Source organism: Pituophis catenifer, unplaced genomic scaffold, assembly GCF_029215685.1.
Source record: "Pituophis catenifer annectens isolate HBS135680 unplaced genomic scaffold, rPitCat1.0.hap2 SCAF_5, whole genome shotgun sequence".
NCBI lineage: Eukaryota > Metazoa > Chordata > Lepidosauria > Squamata > Colubridae > Pituophis > Pituophis catenifer.
In genome coordinates, this window is record NW_027256885.1 from 10891426 (window position 1) to 10910249 (window position 18824).

General features: G+C 43.3%; 1 protein-coding gene across 1 annotated transcript in view; it reads right to left on the reverse strand.

The window, feature by feature from the left end:
- DBP (D-box binding PAR bZIP transcription factor) overlaps nucleotides 1-18824 on the reverse strand; it is an 82612-nt gene that overhangs the window by 29999 nt on the left and 33789 nt on the right. Inside the window, exon 3 of the mRNA XM_070944385.1 lies at nucleotides 6544-6764. Coding sequence (XP_070800486.1) covers nucleotides 6544-6764 — 221 coding nt within the window. The remainder of the gene's footprint in view (nucleotides 1-6543; nucleotides 6765-18824) is intronic.

Genomic DNA, 18824 nt, shown 5'->3' on the forward strand with positions numbered 1-18824 from the left:
AAGGAGAGATTATAGGTTTTTGGCTACTCAATTAAACAAAAGGAATATTCTCTTCAGGTGGATCTTACCAGAAGGCATGTGGATCACGTGGCAAGGGAATAAAGTTAAGATAGATAGTTTAGTAGCAGCTCAAGAGTTCCTGGATCAATTACGAGCGTCTGAAGAGGATCAAAGTAGTAAAGAGGAGTTAGAGGCGGAAACATTGAAAGAAGAAGTAACCCAGCAGATAAGAGAGAAAGAAGGGATATCGAAGGAAAAGGAGGAGGAAGATAAGGATAGTAAGGAGACAAAGAAAGACCAAAGTCCACAAAGAGTCACACGTGCCAAGAAGTATTAGGATAGTATACAAAAATTAAGAGATGGATGATTGGAAATTGATATCGGTTAACGTAAATGGCCTAAACGATAACAAAAAGAGGAAAATTTTTTTTACAAAATTAGCTAAACAAAATATGGATATAGTGTGCCTTCAAGAGGTCCATATTAAAAAGGAAAATCAAAAATATTTGGAATATAAGAAATTGGGGAATCTTTATGCATCCCTAGCTGATAAAAAGAAAAGGGGAGTAGCATTGTACATCAAGAAGGAAATAAAAGCCGAACTAAAATATGCAGACCCGAAGGGAAGGGTATTAATGGTGGAAGTTAAAAGAGGCAACTGTCCAATCTTATTAACAGCAATTTATGCCCCGAATGAAAACCTAGGAGACTTTTATAAAAAATTAGGAGAGAGATTAAGCATGATGGATAAGAGCAAGATTTGCATAATTGGCGATTTTAATGGGGTAATAGATTCAAATAGAGATTATAAGGGGACCAAAGGTAAAAAGAAAAAGAGGAAAAATTTACCAAAACCATTCTTTGATATGGTAGAAGAATTCAATCTAGTGGATATTTGGCGGGTTCTGCACCCATATCAGAGGCAGTATACATATTATTCTAATCCTAAGAAATCTTGGTCTAGGATTGATATGATGTGGATAAGCAGAGATATAGGGTTAGATATTAAGTCAACAGAAATCATGCCCAACATTTGGGCAGACCATAATCCATTAGAGGTTAAATGGGAATGTACGCACAAGAGAAGAAATACAAGATGGAGATTAAATAATCAATTTCTAAAGGACAAGCAAAATGTTGAGAAAGTAAAAAAAGAATTAAATTTATTTTTTGAAGTAAATGAAAAGGAGGCAACATCTCGAGGTATCATATGGGATACAATGAAAGCGTACGTAAGAGGACTAGCAATATCGTATAGTGCACACAGGAATAAGGAAAGAAGAGAGAGGCAGAAGGCACTGATAGAAGAATTAGGGAAAGCCGAGAGGGAACTACAACATAAACCAGATAATAAGGATGTTAAAGAAAATTGGATGGTTATACGGCACAAATTAAACGTAATAGATCAAGAGGAATTGGCGTACAAAATGAAACGAACCAAACAATATTATTTTGAAAATGCAAACAAACCGGGTAGGTGGCTGTCCTATAGGTTAAAAAAAGAAAAAGAGAAAGGCATAATTCATCAATTGGAAGACCCGGAAGGCCACCTCAACAATAAACAGGAAGATAAATTGGAGATTGCCCGAGAGTACTATGCGGCTCTGTATGCGGAAGAACAAATTCCTAATGAAAAGGTGGTCCAATACTTGTCAAAAGAAAGTCTTCCAAAAATCGGGGAAGAGGATAAAGAAATACTTAATAAAGAAATAACGATGACAGAATTAAGGATGGCAATATCAAAACTTAAAAAGAACAAATCCCCAGGCCCAGATGGACTTCCAGGGGAATTTTATAAAAATTCGGATTTGGGAGAAATTTTGTTACCAAAGTTGTTAGAAATTTATAATGAGGCCCTAACAGAATCCAAAATTCCAGAATCATGGAGAGAGGCGTATATTACTCTCCTCCAAAAAGAAGGAGAAGACCCAAAATTAATCAAAAATTACAGACCGATATCCCTCCTGAATACGGACTACAAAATCTATATGGGTATTTTAGCAGGAAGGCTAAAAATAATTTTGAATAAATTAATACACAGTGACCAAAATGGATTCCTCCCTGGGAGGCAAATCAGGAATAATACAAGGATGATAATAGACATATTGGAATACTATGAGGAACACCCGAACAAAGAAATGGCATTGGTCTTTGTCGACGCCCAAAAGGCATTTGACAATCTTAATTGGCAATTTATGAAACAACAAATTATCCAAATGGAATTCGGATCAAATTTTGTCAATACGATATCCACAATCTATCAAAAACAAAAGGCTAATATATTACTGAATGGAGAACTAACTAAGGCTTTTCAAATTAGAAAAGGGGTCCGACAAGGGTGCCCTCTATCCCCACTTCTATTTATCTTAGCACTAGAAGTATTCTTGAGAAAGATTAGGAACAATAATGAAATAAAGGGTCTGACAATCAGAAAAGAGATATATAAGACACAGGCATTTGCAGATGATGTGGTATTAATCATGGAAGAACCATTAGAATCAGGCACTAAAATTCTGGAAGAATTGGGCAATTACGGGGAGGTAGCAGGCCTTAAATTAAATAAATCCAAAACTAAATTATTAACAAAAAATATGACGGAGGTAAGGAAAAAAGTACTGGAAGAATCAATGGAGATCCAAATCGCCAAGAAGGTAAAATACCTGGGGGTCTGGATTTCATCAAGGTGCTCGGCCCTCAGAGAGGATAATTATTTACCATTGATTAGAAATATTAAACAGGATCTGGAAAAGTGGGGAAGACTACAGATATCATTATTAGGCAGAATCGCGGCAATAAAAATGAGCATATTACCCAAGTTATTGTATCTATTCCGAACGGTCCTTGTTAAATTAGATAAAAAATTCTTTCTGGAGCTCAATAGCATCATCAGGAAATTTATTTGGGAGGGAAAGAAACCAAGGATAGCAATTAGGAATTTACAGGACAAGAAGGAAAGAGGGGGTTTCGGATTACCTAAATGGGAGTTATATCAAAAAGCTGCAAACCTAGTATGGCTGAAAGAATGGGAAACCCTAAGAAATAAAAGACTGTTAACTCTAGAAGGGTATGATCTCCAGAAGGGTTGGCATGCATATCTCTGGGATACTGGGAAGAAGATAAAAACTTACTTCCATAGACATAAAATAAGGGAGATCTTGATACAAATATGGGGAGAGATGAGACAGAAGCACTATAGGAAAATTCCGAGATGGCTTTCCACCATGGAGGCTATAATATATCCAAATGTATTAGAAATGGGTAAAACGGTCAGATACAATGAATTATTAGATGGGGGAGGGAACCTTAAAACAAGGGAAGAATTGATGGAACAAGGTTTTTCTATAGACTGGTGGCCATATAACCAAATTAAATCCAGATATAAAAAAGATAAGGAGGAATTTGGCATTGAAATGAGCATAAATGGATTTGACAAGATATGGATGGGTACGGACGACAAAATTTTAGCTAAATTATATAATTACTTATTGGAGTACGATATGGCAGAGGAAGTAGTTAAAGAACCGATGTTAGCATGGGCCAAAAATATAGGACAGAATATAAATTTGAACGAATGGGATTCAATATGGAATAATAACCTTAAAATGACAAAGGCGACGGCTTATAAGGAAAACCAATACAAGCTGTTTTATAGATGGCATATGGCCCCAGCCAGGATAGCGAAGATCTACCCCAATTCGAGCCCTAAATGTTGGAAATGTGACCATCAGCAGGGTACTTTTTATCATTGCTGGTGGACATGTAATCAGGCACAAAAATTCTGGAGGATGATATGGGTGTGGATTAGGGAAATAATAAAAGAAAATTTTGATTTTGACCCAAAAGCTTTTCTCCTGGGAATTTTGAAAACTGAATATGCAAAAAAGAAAAAGTATTTAATTATACATATTCTGACAGCCGCTAGAATTTCCTTTGCCCAGTATTGGAAAGAAAAACAAATACCACCTCAAGAACATGTTATTGGAAAAATATTGGAGTGCGCCGAAATGAACAAATTGACTTCAGAAATTAATGACAGAGAAGATTCAGAATTTTATAGCGTGTGGGACATGTGGTACGAATGGATGGGGGAAAGAAATAAAGAAGGTAATAGAGATTAAATTTTAATTAATTAACAAAATCTATATGAATAGTATTAGATTTAGTCTTAGAGAGTTGAGCACTATTATTTTTAAGTGTTTGAAATTAAATCTAGCTTCAAGAAACAATATCAACAAAAGACAAGCAATAATGTATGTAGATGTATATATGTATATAATTGCACCAATGAACCGAAAATGTACCGATTGTATCACTATATGTTATAATAAAATCAAATTTTAAAAAAAATAAAAATAAAAAAATAAAATGTCTTATTTTTATGCTTTCATTAGGAAAAAATATGTATATATATGATCAATTATGGATAAGAGAATGTACATTTACAACATGTGTATAAGAAATAAAAATAAAAATCTTTTTATAAAATAAAAATCAATGACTTGGAAGAGGGGATAGATGGGGAACTCATCAAATTTGCATATAACACCAAGCTGGCAAGAATAGCCAACACTCCAGAAGATAGGCTCAAGATACAGAAGGATCTTGACAGACTTGAACATTGGGCGCTATCTAACAAAATGAAATTCAATGGTGAAAAAAGCAAGGTTCTAGATTTAGGGAAGAAAAACAAAATGCACAGGTACCGTATATGTGGTACCTTGCTCAATAGTAGTAACTGTGAGAGGGATCTTGGGAGTCCTAGTGGACAACCATTTAAATATGAGCTAGCAGTGTGCAGCAGCTGCCAAAAAAGCCAACACAGTTCTAGGCTGCATAAACAGAGGGATAGAATCAAGATCACGTGAAGTGTTAATACCACTTTATAATACCTTGGTAAGGCCACACTTGGAATATTGCATCCAGGTTTGGTCGCCATGATGTAAAAAGGATGTGGAGACTCTAGAAAGAGCGCAGAGAAGAGCAACAAAGATGATTAGGGGACTGGAGGCTAAAACATATGAAGAACGGTTGCAGGAACTGGGTATGTCTAGTTTAATGAAAAGAAGGACTAGGGGAGACATGATAGCAGTGTTCCAATATCTCAGGGATTGCCACAAAGAAGAGAGAGTCAAACTATTCTTCAGAGCACCTGAGGGTAGAACAAGAAGCAATGGGTGGAAACTAATCAAGGAGAGAAGCAACTTAGAACTAAGGAGAACTTTCCTGACAATTAGAACAATTAATCAGTGGAACAACTTGCCTCCGGAAGTTGTGAATGCTCCAACACTGGAAGTTTTTAAGATGTTGGATAACCATTTGTCTGAAGTGGTGTAGGGTTTCCTGCCTAAGCAAGGGGTTGGACTAGAAGACCTCCGAGGTCCCTTCCAACTCTGTTTATTCTATTCTATTCTATTCTATTCTATTCTATTCTATTCTATTCTATTCTTTCTATTCTGATCATTAAGTGAATCACATGGTCACTAAATGAATCACATGGTCATTAAGCAAATCCAGCTTCCCCAACTGACTTTGCTTGTCAGAAGTTAACTAGGAAGGTGGCAAATCGTGATCATGTGACTGCAAGACGCTGCAACAGTCATAAATGCAAGCTGGTTGCCAAGCACCAAATTGTGATCATGTGACCACAAGAGTGATGTCATGGTCATAACTTCAAGGACCAGTTGTAAGTCATTTTTTTCCTAAGGCCATCATAACTTCAAACTGTTGTTAAATGAACCCGTCATAAGATGAGGACTACATATAAGTACCGTATTTTTCGGAGTATAAGACGCTCCGGACTATAAGACGCACCTACCTTTTTTGGTGAGGAAAACAAGAAAAAGAAATCTGCCTCTGCCTCCCAGCAATTTTGTCTTGTTGCAGCAAAGAGGAAATAGCCTGCTTTACTTTCATTTTCATTTTCAGCATAGCTTGATTAGCACAAGAAAAAAAAAATCTGCTCCCAGCAATTTACCTTCTTGCAGCAAGCAGTAGAAGCCCTCGCAAAACAGCTGAGAGTCGGGAGGCCGATCCAAGGGACAATCAACTTGTGCTAATTAGGCTGTGCTGAAGCTGAAATGGGCTGTTTCTTCTTTCTGCTTGCTGCAAGGAGGTAAATTGCTGGGAGGCAGAGGCCAAAGGGTGGGGGCCAGTGGGTGGGCGGGGCTACATTCGGTGTATAAGACGCACCTAAATTTTCACCCCCTTTTAGGGGGGGGAAAAAGTGCGTCTTATACTCCAAAAAATACGGTAGTTTAAAGAACAGCTGGGCTTGCACTTGATCCAAACTCCTCCTCCTAAATCATTTTCAACCAACACACAGCCTAAGAATTTATTATACGTGCAATGAACACATAAAACTGTTTATGGTCTTGTTTTTATTGCTTGGTTTGTGAGTAACTTTGTTCTTTCTTTATCTGAATACTATACTCCCTTCCTTAAAGAAACATCCAAGCTATTTCAACCACGTGAAGGAGGATGAGAAAATGAAAGCAAAAGGCCTCTGAACCCCAAAGCAGCAGCCTATCCTTGTTCCCAGTTTACCTTCTGATCATCAGGAACCTGTATTTTCCGAGCCTTTTTCATGATCGGCTGGGGCTTAAGCTCCTCTTCTGAGAACTGATGCTTGCGAGGATCAAAGGTCTCATGGCCTGGAATGCTGGACAATGCCAAATCAGCAGGGTCAGGGTCAAAATTCATGAGGACCTCCACAGCCTCAGGGTCTACCGGGCTCGGTGTGCTTCGGGATACTGGCGTGATAGGACCTGAGGCAGGTAAGGAAGAAGGCGGGTGAATTTTGCACAAACCACCAACAAAAGTTACCTGCTGGTCCCCTACTCCTTCCTGATGATCATATATCCAACCACCCCTTTCTGCTTCCCGGTGCACTTCAAGTCTTCAAGAAAGGGATTAAGAGTTATTGTGGAGAGCAACCCAGTGCTCCTGAGCCAACTGCGCAGACCACAAGGATTAAAGGCATGCAGAGTGGCTGGGGAATTGATGCAGGTTAAACAGCACCCCAACGACCCCATTTCAGTAGAGGTGGATTTTCTGGAGCATTCCATGTCTGACAGGGCCTAAGAAACAGTCAGAGAAAGGGCATAGGGACAAACTTGTTCTGGCAACCCCAAATCAAGGGATGGTTGATTTAAGAGTGTTTTTCCACCTTAACAACTTTAAGAAGCATGGACTGCAACTCCCAGAATTCCCCAGCCAGCCATGCTGGCTGGGGAATTCTGGGAGTTGAAGTCCACGCCTCTTAAAGCTGTTAAGGTGGAAAAACACTGCTTTAAAAGCTTATTAAGTTACCCTGCCTGGGAAAATCAGGGACTGTGGCAAGGAAGGAGAAGGTCATTTTGTGGCTAGCAGAACCAGAGATGGCTTGGAGTTGTGCAATGTTGAAACGCATCTGTGCAATGGATGATGAGAGCACTGCCCAGAAAACAGGGACTCAATATATCTGACAGCCCTCATAACCTTTAACTCTCCCCCAAGTCCTCAACCTGGAACACCACTCCACCTTCTAAGTCCAAATTTCCTGGTTCCCCCTCCCTCTTCATCAAGATTTAGGATGTAGAAACTAAGCTCAAAATGCAGGTCACAAAACAATATAACCTTCATAAATTATAATGTGCAGTTTTAAATGCTCAACAACAACCTACAACTCAATCAGCTGCTAAGACCCATCCTGGATCCAAAAGTTCCTTTTGCACTTTACCTCCATTTCCTGTTCTAGCCAACATTTTCACTACCAGCATTCAAGCTTTTTCTTGTTAGCAAACCATCTCTATCTCCTCTTTCTCTGTAAACAAATCAATGCTGTCTTTTTCCCTGCTACTGTAATAGAGCAGAGGAACTCGGGTGCTCCTGCATCTTGGAGAACCCAGGTACCCTGGTTTCCCCCTTCCCCCAGACATCTGCCAGTCATCCCTTCTAATCTCCTCCCACTAGGAGACCCCAAATGACCGCCCTGCTGGAGTGCTCCACCCACCTCCCTTTGGAGGAGATCCCTTTGGAGGAGAGCCCCATGGCTATTCCGCCCTGCTTTGCAAACCCCTGCTGCTGGCCCCTCTTGGGAACCTGCCCGCTGGGAGAGCCACACAGGCACGCCTGGAGAGGCCCTGCCCGCCTGCCTCACACCACAGCCCCACGTGCCTGCTTTCCCCGCCCTGTGCTGAGGAAGAGGCAGGCTGCCAGCTGGCAGGAGCAATGAGCTCAGAGCCCAGACAAGCGACATGTGTTTGCAGAGGCAGGGTGAGAAACGTGAGTGAAAGCAGGAGGCTCCGTGTACAGACATGAGACTGGGCCTTTCCGAGTGGGCGTGGTTGACACAGAGCTCTGGCACAACAGTAGCACGGGATTCCCCGCAGCCTCCTGGCACGCTAGGGCTGGGTCTCTACTCCAGGACACGTGCACACACATTCAAACATGCTCCTTAAGGTGGGGAGGGGGGGGGGGGAGACCCACAGCTGATGTTTAGGAAAGGGGAAAGCTTCATTCCCCAGGAGCTCTCCCTCTTTTAAGTGGAGCAAAGGCCTTACATCTAGGTTCTCCAGGTTATGGGGCAGTGTTAGTGCAAAGGGGAGGCTTTTCTGTTTTTAAATGGAGGCTGTTGGTATCCAGAAATGCTAACATAGCTGATGAAGCAACAAGAGGGAGGGGGGAAAGGATGAAGGGTACAGGGCAAATATCAGGATTCCATACTTCCTGGAAGGCAAGAGTTTTTAGATAGAAGAGAATATTTGTAGTTCGGGGTTGAATTGTGGGGTCCTTGATGGTCTCCGAGCTTGGTGGTTTTCTTGCAGATGTTTCATTGTCAAACTAGGTGACATCATTAGTGCATTGATGATGTTACCTAGTTTGGTAATGAAACATCTGCAAGAAAACCACCAAGCTCGGAGAGCACAAAGGATCCCAGAGTTTTTAGAGTGACTTAAACAAAAAAACATCTAGAGAGGGGATGCAATTTGTATTTAATGTTTTGGACCCACCCCACTCCCAGATATAAGAGCTCCAGCTTCTTTCTTTCTTTCTTTCTTTCTTTCTTTCTTTCTTTCTTTCTTTCTTTCTTTCTTTCTTTCTTTCTTTCTTTCTTTCTTTCTTTCTTTCTTTCTTTCTTTCTTTCTTTCTTTCTTCAATTTGTATGCCGCCTTTCTCCGAAGACTTAGATTTAAATAAAAGAGAAAAATATTTACAGTGGTCTTAGATTCACTAATCGTTCTGACCTAGGGTTCCTTAGAAAGTAAACAGCACAAACTTAGTCCCAGCAAACCTCTTTAATTCATACAGCTGTGAATTATTGTCATTCCCAGTCGAAAGGCTTATCAAACAGTCTTGCAGGTGAGTGTTTACAAACACTCACTTTATCTCCCTTGGAATGCTGCCAGAGAACTAATTGCCACACGCAGGGCAAGGCCAAACTTAGCACAGAGTCAAACAGAACTTTTCCACAGCTTTTACCAACCAGATGAACTAATTGCTTCCTGCAAAAGCTCACATCCCATTCGCTTCTCTTTTATGTCTTATGGGAGGGGCCAATCATCTCCAAGCCTTACTCCCAAGTCGATCCTGTTTTCTTAATTGTTCCTGTCTCCTGGCAGCTCTGCGCATGCGCACACTGGGAACAGGCTCACGCTGTTCTTCTGCCTCACTGATGTCAGACTCCGGAGACTCCAGAGGCAGCAAAGAACTACCAGATGGCCTTGGCCCCCTCTCTGCCTCTGACTCAGAGCCATTGTCCAAACCTTCCCCAGACTCCAGGACTGGCCCACGTTCCTCCCCAACCTCCTCACTGTCTGAATCTGCTGCCAGCTCTGCTGGCTGCTGGTGGGCCACAACCAGGGGTGAAATCCAGTTCGGACCGGATTGCCCAATCCGGTAGCGATGGCGGTGAGTGGTTCGGAGAACCGGTAGCAAAAACCCCTGCGCCCCCCCCAATGCCCAGCTTAGCCACGTGATCATCAGAGGCTGTTTTTTTAACTTTTAAAAGCATTTTTTCTACAACCTCTTCGGCTGAAAAAATGCTTTTAAAAGTAAAAAAAAAAAAAAAGCCAAAGAGGCTGTAGGAAAAAAAAGGCCTTTAAAAGCCTCTGGCGATCTCAGCTGACTTGCCTGATCGTCAGAGGCTTCTAAAAGCATTTTTTTCTGCAACCTCTTAAGGTTGCAGAAAAAATGCTTTTAAAAGTTAAAAAAAAAAGTTGGCCACGCCCACCCAGTCACATTACACCACCACCACCAAGCCACGCCCACAGAACCAGTAGTAACAAATTTTAGATTTCACCTCTGGCCACAACACTAATAGATCTGGATGAATAAAACAATTTCTGTGTTCATTTCACACTATGTGCTCAAACAATTAAAACTTTATGGCATAATGCGATGGCCTGGTGCATACAACAGGCTAAGATGATGGCTGGATTGTCTTTCCATGCTGGGCCACCAAACTCCATGGAGTTTTAGTGTGTTGTGAGAATCCAGCTTATGTCTGACAAGGAAGAGATGGAGCATTCAGAAATGCTGGGTGTTCCAATTAACACTGAGCTAACCAAGTTAGAGAAAGTGAAGGATCATAATTGAGAAGAAACTTTATGGGAGGTAGGGGGAGGTAGGAGGGCTGATGTACCATCAAGTCTTAAAGTTTGAGAAGGACCATATGCATTTATCAAATATAGGAATTAGAAATTCACTTGAAAACCTGCATCATCTTGAACATGTTTAATTACATTACTTTTGCACCCTACTGATGACACTGTGATGTGATCAAAACATTACTGATGTACAAATCAACCTGGAGCACCACTGGTCTAAGAATGACTTCAGAGCAGTGTCTCTCAACCTCAGCAACTTTAAGCTGTGTAGACTTCAATTCCCAGAATTCCCCAGTCAGCTATGCTGGGAATTGAAGGAATTCTGAGAATTGAAGTCCACACAGCTTAAAAGTTGCTGAGGTTGAGAAACAGTGCTCTAGAGCACAATTCTGGTGCTGCATATCCTCCAAGGAGCCCCAAACACTGTGGATGGAATCAATTCATCCCCACTAACTTGCACTCTTGATATTTTTCATCATAAACTGTAAGCACCAGTTTTCCATCCAAAGCTCTGTAAACTTCCTCCTTTCCTCCAACTTCTCAACAATCACACTTCTAAATGGAAACCAAAAAGCAATATTCAGAAACAAACCCCGTAGATCACTTTCTAAATATTATCCAACTCAAACTTATTATTATTCTGTTTTAAAAAATCCACACACTCCACCTTTCTATTGGGAATCAGAACAAGGCTCAGTCAGAAATGAAGTCTAAAAACAATATTACCACCACTCTGGGGTGGGCAGAGGTGAGCTGCAGCCGGTTCACACCGGTTCGAGCGAACCAGTTATTAATTTTTTTACCAGTTCGGAGAACTGGCTAATCCCTCTGGCTGGCCCTGCCCCACACCGCCCTGCCCCTCCCAGGAGTCCCCCCGCATGCCCCATTTTGGATTCCAGGTTAGTGCAGGAGGCTTTCCAGGCCCAAAACGGGACACGGGAGGCGTTGCCTGTCGTCCCCGCGCGCCGTTTCGGCTTCCAGGGTGGTGCAGGAGGCCTTCCAGGCTCAAAACGGGGCACGGGGGGGGGGGTGCATTGCACAGTCCCCCAGTGCCTTGTTTTGGCTTCCAGGGTGGTGCAGGAAAATAGTTGGGATTTTTGCATGATCATTACTGTGGGGTTAGTTTGAAATGGGGATTTTGCATTATGATTGCTCATAAGTAAGTAGGAACTAGTAAAAGAGGAATGGAAAAATCCCTATCTGTAGGTCAGCGTTTTTTAGTCTTGGCAAGTTTAAGATAGGTGAACTTCATGCTGCCTTGGGAATTCTGGGAATTGAAGTCCATGCCAAAGTTGAGAAGTTTAGGATTTTCCATTCCTGCTTTATTTAGAGTTTGGTGCAATTAAATAAATCAGTTGTGGTTTTGTTAACAAATACTGATTAAAGCGATAAGAACCATTACTGGACTTTTTGTAAGAAACTGAAATTAAAAGAGACGTTGTACTTACTGAACGTTCCTTCTCAGTGCGCTGCAGGTGAGTCCAAGCATTGGGTTCAACTCCTTCTGATTGGCCTGATACTGAGTTGCAAATTCTTTGGCCACGCCTCCTCCTTCTGGCCGAGCCTCAGTTTTTTCAACGAACCTCGGATCTGGAGAAGACGTAGTCCAAGTGAAGAACAACCACTCCTGGACCCCGGACCAAGTCAAACCAGGGTGGGATTGGACTCACCTGCAGCACACCGAGAAGGAACGTTCAGTAAGTACAACGTCTCTTCTCCTGTGTGCTGCTTGGTGAGTCCAAGCATTGGGATATACCCAAGCTAAATCGATGTTGGGCAGGAGATAGAACGGTCCCGGGTCCCCTCGGCTGGCAGGACGCGCTGTAACACTCCTCTCCTGAAAGCTGCCTCTGCAGAAGCAAAAACGTCCAACTTGTAATTTCTCACAAAGGGAGAAGGTGAAGACCACGTGGCTGCCCTGCAAATTTCCAGGATCGAAGCTTGAGTGGCCCAAGCTGCCGTAGTGGCCGCACTTCTGGTGGAGTGTGCGGTGATGCGGTGTGGAGTGGGCCGAGCTTGATGCTCATAGGCCAATGCAATACAAGCTTTAAGCCAACATCCAATGGTGGAAGGTGATACTTTCTTACCCAGTAACCTGGGCTGGAATGAGACAAACAAGGCTTCTGAGCGTCTGAAGGAAGCAGTCCGTTTAATGTATTTCCGCAGAGCCCTGTGAACATCTAAAGTATGCCAGCGCTTCTCCCGTGGATGCCTGGGATTCGGGCAGAAGTCTGGCAGAATAACTTCCTGCGCTTGGTGAAACCATGTATTGACTTTTGGGACAAAAGTCGGGTCCAAACAGAGGATGACTCTATCCGGATGGAAAATACACAAGTCTGAATGCACCGAAAGAGCTGCCAGCTCCGAAATCCTGCGCGCCGATGTAATTGCAACGAGGAAGGCAAATTTAAATGTGAAAAGTCCGAGACTGGCAGATCTCAAGGGCTCGAACGGAGATAACGTCAGTGCCTGCAACACGAGCGGCAAGTCCCAGGTTGAATATCTGTGGACAGTCGGGGGTAAAAGGTTGGATACCCCTCACAGAAAGGTACGTACCCTTGGGTGTTGTAAAAGAGGTACTGTACCGTTGCCTGGTAGAATGCGCAACCTGCCTGCAAAGAGTGTTGGTCGACAATCCCTTATCCAGACCAAGCTGCAAAAAGTCCAATACCTGTGGAACTGCTGCTGATGTGGGAACTATCTTCACCTTGGCACACCAATGACAAAAGGAAGTCCAAGTGGCCTCATATATTCTGTTTGTAGAGGCTTTGCGGGAGGCCAGCATCGTAGAAATCACCTTGCTTGAAAATTGGTCTCTCCTGAGGATCTCCCTTTCAAGAGCCAAACGGCCAACTGCAGCCATTGAGGCTCTGGGTGCTGATGGGCCCCTTGGCTGAGGGATACCTCGCTCGGTGGCAGTCGCCAGGGACGACCCCTGGACAGCGACATAAGATCCACAAACCACGGCCTTCGTGGCCAGTGAGGTGCCACCAGTAATACGTCTGCTCCTTCCTCCAAAATCCTCCTGATGACCTGTGGTATTAGGGGTATCGGAGGAAACGCATACAGTAGCCCGGCTGGCCATGGGCAACAAAGAGCGTTGACCCCCTCGGCTGTTGGTGTCCGGAATCGTGAAAAAAATCTCAGAAGTTGAGTGTTGTGAGGGCTAGCAAACAAGTCCAGAACCGGCATCCCGAAGCGGTCCGTAATCTGGCAAAACAGGTCTGGGTGGAGCATCCATTCAGACTGGTCAATAGTTGTTCGGCTCAACCAGTCCGCTTGGGTGTTGGAGATGCCGGAGATGTGCTCCACCTTCAATGACAACAGATGTTTCTCCGCCCAATGGCATAACTCCTTGGCCTCGCGCATCAGGATCCTGGAGCGAGATCCCCTTGCCTGTTGACATGCGCTTTGGTCGTCACATTGTCTGTCAAGAGAAGTACGTGCTGTTTGTATAAGTCTGATTGAAAGTGACGAAGCGCCAGATGAGCCACTCTCAGTTCCAGCCAGTTGATGTTGTTGCGTAAATCTTGCTGAGACCATCAGCCTTGGGCCAATTTGGAATTCAGGTGCGCTCCCCAGCCAAATAAGCTGGCGTCCGATGTCAGCACCTGTCTGGGAGGATCTTGAAACAGACACCCTTCCTTCATGGCTGCCGACGTCCACCAGGTTAGAGTGAAGAACCTGCCTGGGTACTCTGATTTTGGCTGTTGAATTGCTCTGGCCTGCCCTCTGGCTGGGTAGAAGGAGCCATTATAGAGGCCATGAGTGCAACTGAGCCCAAGGGACTATAGCTAGCCAGGATATCATCTTCCCTAATAGGCGGGAGAGTAGTAGCAAGGGAACTAAGTCTAGGGATCTGACCTGTCCTACCATTTCCCTTATGCTGCCTCTTCTCTCCTGGGACAGGAAGACCTGAGATAATCGAGTGTCTATCACCGCTCCTAGGTGAGTTAATCTGGTAGACGGTGTCAATTGGCTCTTTTCCCAGTTCACAGAAAAACTGTGAGCCTGGAGAGTCTGGATTGTGAAGGTCCTGTTCTGCCTGCTCTAGGGACAACGACTGTATTAATATGTCGTCGAGATAACACTGCAGACGAATGGGCCTTGCCCGCAGACATACTGCTATTACATCCAGCAGCTTGGTAAAGGTCCGCAGGGCCGAGGAAAGGCCGAAGGGCAGAGCTTTGTATTGCCAATGCCGGCCGGCATAAGCAAATCTGAGGAATCTGCGGCAGGACAGCCTGATGGGGACATGGAGGTATGCCTCCTTCAGATCAATTGATGTCAAAAAATCCCCCTGCCAAATGCAACCCAGGATAGTGAGAGAGATTGCATTTTGAATCTGTGGTACTTTATGTGTACGTTTAGGTCTTTCAGGTTCAATATGGCTCTCTGGCCGCCCAAACTCTTGGGAACTAAAAAGAGTACAGAGTAAAATCCCCAGCCTCTCTGCCCCAAGGGCACCGGCTCTATTGCCTCGATGTCTAGTAGATGTTGAATCTCTGCCCTCATCATAGCCTTCCTGGCAGGGTCTCTGGGAACGGGACATTGTACAAATCTCCAAGGTGGTTTGGACGAAAATTCTAGGGTCAGTCCAAGCCTGATCGTTTGAATTGCCCAGGCATCGGTGGTGGACTCTATCCACTGGCTGGCAAACAATCTTAACCTGCCGCCAATGGAGATCTGTGACTGAGAGTCATTTTGAGCAGCGGTAAGGCCGGTAACTGGCTCCTCTAAAGGGCCTTCTGGACTGCGGTTGGCGAAACCTGTCTCTAAAGGCTGGTCTATCCTAAGCCCTGTCACCACCTTGTGAATATTGCCTGTGGTACTGTGAGGCGATGAATCCCGCCTCAGAGCCACAAAAGGGCTGCCTCCGATAGAAGGGGGAGAATCTTCTGTCTGTTCACTTGTAAGTGTGAGGGAGGACCTTATGTTTATCCTTCCCTTCTACTAGGATTGGATCTAACACATCCCCAAACAACTGGCAACCCTTAAAGGGAGCAGCAGCTAAACACCATTTTGACTTCGTGTCACCTTGCCACTGTCTTAGCCATAACAATCTCCTGGAGGCAACACTGGAAGCCAAGGCTCTAGATGTGAATTTGGCTGCATTTAAGGTCGCATCGGCTGAGTACTCAGTTGCAGTGATCAATTTGCTAATAACTTGCTGCAGCCGGGTGTCCTCAGGAGAGGCCCTGGCCTGCATCTGTTTTAACCACAAGAGGGAAGGCCTGGAGAAAAAGGAAGCGGCTGTGGCAGATTTTATGGCCCAAGCAGCTGCCTGATGAGTCTTGCGGGCCAATAACTCCACCTTTCTATCCTCAGTCTTCAATCCTTCAGCAGTATCTGAAGGGAGAATGGCAGTGGAAGCTAGGGTGGCAAGGGGAGCATCTACAGCTGGCACCTGAAGTAGCTCCTCAAACTCCTGTTCTGCAGTATGCATACACTTATCCATGCCACTAGGGGCTGGAATAACGGCAGGTTGATCCCATTGCCTCTGCACCACATCTACAAAGAACTTAGGAGATGGAATGACCTCTTGTGCTGTAACCTGCTCTGTAAAGAGACTGGCACAGGGATCTTGGGAATCAGTGGGATCGCCTGAGGAACTCCCCACTCTGCCCATATTGGCAGTAGTCTTGGCCTTAAGCAATAAGGTCTTAAACAGGGTGGAGCGGAAGAGGCCCGAATGATCTGGTCTATCTGGAGAAACTCCTTCCTCCTCAGAAAGCTCAAAATCCCCCAATTCTTCCTCTCTTTCCAGTGAAGCCTCGTTGTGAACAGATGGGGATGGAGAGTGTTGATCCTCATAATAACTTCTATCATAACGCTGAGGCTGGACCCCTGTCCTAGCAGGAGCTGACTGTGAGGGCCCCAACAACCCCCTCTGGTTGAGTGCATCATCAATGCCTTGAGCAATAGTCTGTGTAATGGCACTGCACAATTCAGCAGACAGAATTTGCTCAGAACTGCCCTGAGGATGGATTCCAGCTGCAGTGGGCGTAAACATCGCAAATGGGGTGGGGGGAAGACCTGGGGCCAGACCTTGGCACTACTCCTGAAGTAGAAGGTAAAGGATCCTGATCACTTCCTCCCTGTGGGAGAATATCCTGAGACTGCTGTGATTCAGTAATCAAAGTGGGAGACCAATTCATCTGATCTTCCAGCATTGGCATTGGCAGAGAAGGAGCTAGTGTGAGGCTAGGTATATTAGCACTACCAGAACTCCTTGGGGCATTGGCAGCTTCTGCCTTCTTTTGAGCTCTAGCAAAATGCTTTTCCAATGCCTTTTGCCCTCTCTCAGCATCTTTATCAGAAGCAGAAGAGGATTTAAACTGCCTAGCCTTAGATCTGGTGGCAGGACCTTTGTCTTTATCTCCAGATCTAGCCCTCTTAGGGTCAGAACACCCAGGGGATGAATCAGCATAATCACTATTATCTGAATCCCGACTGTTAGGCATAGCTAGGATTCCTTAATGAAGGCTTGGTAAATCCCAGAATAAATCAATTTCCAAAGTGGATGCTATCACGCAATAACCGCTTATATACTCACTGCGCAGTTCAGGTTTTAATAAGAAAGCACCAAACCGGCAAAACGGCTTGTAAGCACAAGGCCAGCAATTAAAATGGCGGCAGGGGCAGAAAGGGCGCAAAAACCGGCAAAACGGCTACAAACGCCTGCCCAATGAGCGCGAAGACCGGCAACACGGTCCACAAGCGCTTTCTAGGTGCCTTCCTTTTTTTTTTAAATCAAGTTTTATTGGTCCCCCTCCCACTCACCCACATCTTTTTTGAACAGAGTATTGGCCATATCTTATCTTATACAATTTATCAAATTCAAATACATTTTACTCAATTACAATTTTTGCCACAATTTTCTTTTTTTCCTTTTTTTAATCATATCTCAATATTTCTTTGCTTACTTATATAAACAACATCTTCATTCACCCTCAAATTCTAATTTTCCTGCTTATTCATATTTATTCTCTTTTATTTTTTAACCATTCATTCTTTATCTTAGTATATTTATATATGTTCGGGGTTGCCTTTCTTCCATTTCATCTTTTTTGTTGTACAGCAATCTTTCTTCTCAATCCTGCCATCTCCATCTCTTCTTTCCTTCTTACTTTTTCTTCCCCTCCTCTTCTTCTCTTATCTACTTCCCCTCCCCTTCTCCTTCTCCTCCTCTCTTCCCCCATCTTATCCTCTCTCCTACTCTAATTTCCCTTCCCTTCCTTCGTCCCTACTCTTCCTTCCCTCTCTCTCCTTCCTCTTCCCTTCCACCTCTCTTCTCCTCCTTCATCTCTCTCTATTGCTGTATTCATCTTCAATTTAATATTTTCCACTATGGAGTCCAGGCAACCCCAATCTTTCATTTATCAAGTATATTTCACAAAATTCCTCTTATCTTTTTAATTATAAACAGTATATTTCATCTTATTCCATTTTTCCCTTTAAATTTTTACCCAAACAATCTTCCAATCCTTTATCTTCTTTACTTTTAACAATATGTTTTTTCTTCTTTACTTCTTGCAAGTATAACACTTAAATCATTTTTTTAACATTAGGAGCCTGAGTGGCGTAGGAGGCTAATGCCTCCTACTAAGGCAGCATTTAACATCCAGCTGCCTGCAATTACTGCGAGTTCAATTCTCACCAGGCTCAAGGTCGACTCAGCCTTCCATCCTTTCTAAGGTGGGTAAAATGAGGACCCGGTTTGTGGGGGCAATAAACTGACTTTGTATAAAAATATACAAAAGTATGAAGGCTATTGCTTAACGCATTGTAAGTCACCCTGAGTCTCCGGAGAAGGGCGGCATATAAAAATAAATAAATAAAAAACATTTCAATTTCATTCAATTTTACATTCAATTTCAATTTTCCATCATAATTTCAATTAATGCTTATGTTACTTATTTCTCTCCATTTAATGCTTTCTCCAAAATCATTCTTTCTTTCACATTGCACCTACTGATCTATTTCATTTAACAACACTTTCACATATAATTTCTACCACTAACATCAATCTCTTTATTAACAAATTAACATTTTCACTGACTCTTAACCATTTTCCCTTAATCTCTCCACAACTCCATTTCTTGGTATTTTCCTCCCTTTCTCCCATTCCCTTACCTTCCTCGTTTTCCTTTTCTTGTATCTCCCCTTCAGCCTCTTTTCTTTAATTTTAACTCTATTAATTTTCTTTCTCAATCTTTCCCCATTTATTTCTCTTCT